Source organism: Teleopsis dalmanni, chromosome 1 (genome assembly GCF_002237135.1).
Source record: "Teleopsis dalmanni isolate 2A chromosome 1, ASM223713v2, whole genome shotgun sequence".
Taxonomy (NCBI): Eukaryota; Metazoa; Arthropoda; class Insecta; order Diptera; family Diopsidae; genus Teleopsis; species Teleopsis dalmanni.
The window spans coordinates 209,783,409-209,785,352 of NC_051846.1; the positions used below are offsets into that span (position 1 = coordinate 209,783,409).

At 31.4% G+C, this 1,944-nt stretch overlaps 1 protein-coding gene across 3 annotated transcripts; it reads left to right on the forward strand.

Annotated features, from left to right (window-relative positions):
* Positions 1 to 296: 296 nt before the first annotated feature.
* LOC119675271 lies at positions 297 to 1,427 on the forward strand. Of its 3 annotated transcripts, none has more exons than XM_038086468.1 (3): positions 297 to 453; positions 513 to 1,077; positions 1,159 to 1,427. In XM_038086468.1, the coding sequence occupies exons 2-3, from the start codon at positions 596 to 598 to the stop codon at positions 1,406 to 1,408; spliced, it is 732 nt and encodes a 243-aa protein (XP_037942396.1). In that variant the 5' UTR covers positions 297 to 453; positions 513 to 595; the 3' UTR covers positions 1,409 to 1,427. The 3 variants fall into 3 exon arrangements, with proteins under 3 accessions (XP_037942396.1, XP_037942390.1, XP_037942393.1); XM_038086462.1 differs by having other exon boundaries at positions 533 to 1,077; XM_038086465.1 differs by having other exon boundaries at positions 533 to 1,077; positions 1,203 to 1,427.
* Positions 1,428 to 1,944: the final 517 nt, after the last annotated feature.

Here is a 1,944-nt window from a genome sequence, read left to right on the forward strand (position 1 = left end):
AATAGAGAGCGAAGAGATGTTAACTTCGTCTGTTTTTAAAAAATCATTATTATCACTCGGGAAACTGGGTGTTAATTAGAAGAATTTGTAGCACATATATCTGCCATGATAGCAGACTCTGTTCCATTTTGATGAATTCTATTCTACCCTCGTCAATGTGAACTTACATTTTTTATTGCATTTTCATTAATTTATATATTACAATATAAAACCCAGTAATCATTGAATATATCAATTCAACTCAAAATTTTTTAACTATTTTTTTTGAAATATGGAATATTTTTTCAGCAATTTAATATGCAAACACTTGTTTTAATTAAAGTTTTCATATTTTGTCTACAGCAAGTCCTATCAATTAATAATCCGAAATTCTTTTTCAAACAGAATCCTTGCCAAATACATTGCGTCACCACGGCAAAGGTAGTAAAGCACACATCCTGCATTTCAACCGATGTAAATATGACAACTTCTTATATTATAAAAGCTATAGAATAATTGTAAAACTATGTTAGAAAATCCTAAAACATTTCAGTACAAGCTGCCTCCATGTAGAGTTTTTGCCTACGATATAAAAACATTTAGTCAAGTCAATATCATGGGACAATTAATAATTGGACACAATGGACTACGTGATCGCATCGCAGAACACATGCACATTTCACATATGACAGAAATGTTTTGGAGCGAAGAACTTGAAGCAATGGCCAAACGGTACGCATACAAATGCAATCCTTTTCAAGATGACTATTGTGCATCTATTGACTCGGTTTTTACAGAAAGTAAAAAAAATGAGTCAATTCAATTTTCGAATAAAGAAGTTTCGTTTAGTGATCAATTAAGGAACAGATCACCTTATGCGTTAATACGACAGACTCGTTTCTGTCATAAGTCTGTGTTTTTTCCAAATAATTTCATTCATATTGCGTTAAGTACTTGGTATAATGAAAGATATACTCTACAACCACCGGAACGTATGAATACTTCTACAGGTTTAAATAAGCAGAGATTAAGGGGCGATAATAATTTCACCATAATTGCGGATCCAAATGTTGACAAACTTGGCTGTAGCATAGCAAAGTAAGTCTTTACAAGCTATATTTAATATGGTATATGATACGTGTATATATGAATTATTATCTGTTATTGGTTTATTTTTAGTGTTGCTAAGAAATATTTTTGTATATTTTGCAATTATTTTAAAGTCAAGCGCGTACAGCCGGAGATGCACTTCTACTTAGGACACCCGGCAACGGACTGTCCAAGTTGGGCACCACTCCGAGACAATTATTACAAAAATCTATGTACGATTGATCCAAGACTTAACAAAACTGGAAAAGGAGTTATGGATGAAACGTTATTATTAAATTATTTTTGTATTTTATACATTTTAGCACTGTATTGTTTCTAAACTAGCGATATTATGTCATCAGCACTTGTTTTTTTTTGTGTTTCTTTTTAATAAAAGAAGTTCATTTGCGACAACTGTTTTTAATCCTTGTATCGACTTTAATTCTTATCAATTTAACCACCCGAAAGTACTAAGTGTGCTGCTCATTATGCACGCATCAAGTGTCTTCCATGCAACACACTTCATTTAACATTAAATAGACTTTAATTTGGCCGAAATAGCTGCAGCGAAAGTATCTGCTATACAATTTGTGTCAATGGGAGAGCACACTTTTTCCACTCGGAAACAAAGTAGATACTTTTCGATTCACGACCAATTGAATGAAGACAATTTATGATGACACACTTTACTGCGTTAATGGCGCTCATCCTAAGCTAATGTGTTGTTGCTGTTGGAATTAAGCATTCGACAATAAAAATTGATTTGACATTTAAGCAAAATGAAATTTAATTAAGATAAGTGAGATCTTGAGTAATAATTGATACATATATATTATCGTATATATAATATATATATTAACTTAAAAATTATATATT

Excerpts from the sequence above, each read along its gene's own strand:
- LOC119675271 (XM_038086462.1), top strand. The coding sequence starts at position 298 with ATGCAAACACTTGTTTTAATTAAAGTTTTCATATTTTGTCTACAGCAA. Across the intron at positions 454-532 it reads CATCCTGCATTTCAACCGAT|TACAAGCTGCCTCCATGTAG; the intron begins GTAAATATGACA and ends AAAACATTTCAG. Across the intron at positions 1,078-1,158 it reads CTTGGCTGTAGCATAGCAAA|TGTTGCTAAGAAATATTTTT; the intron begins GTAAGTCTTTAC and ends GTTTATTTTTAG.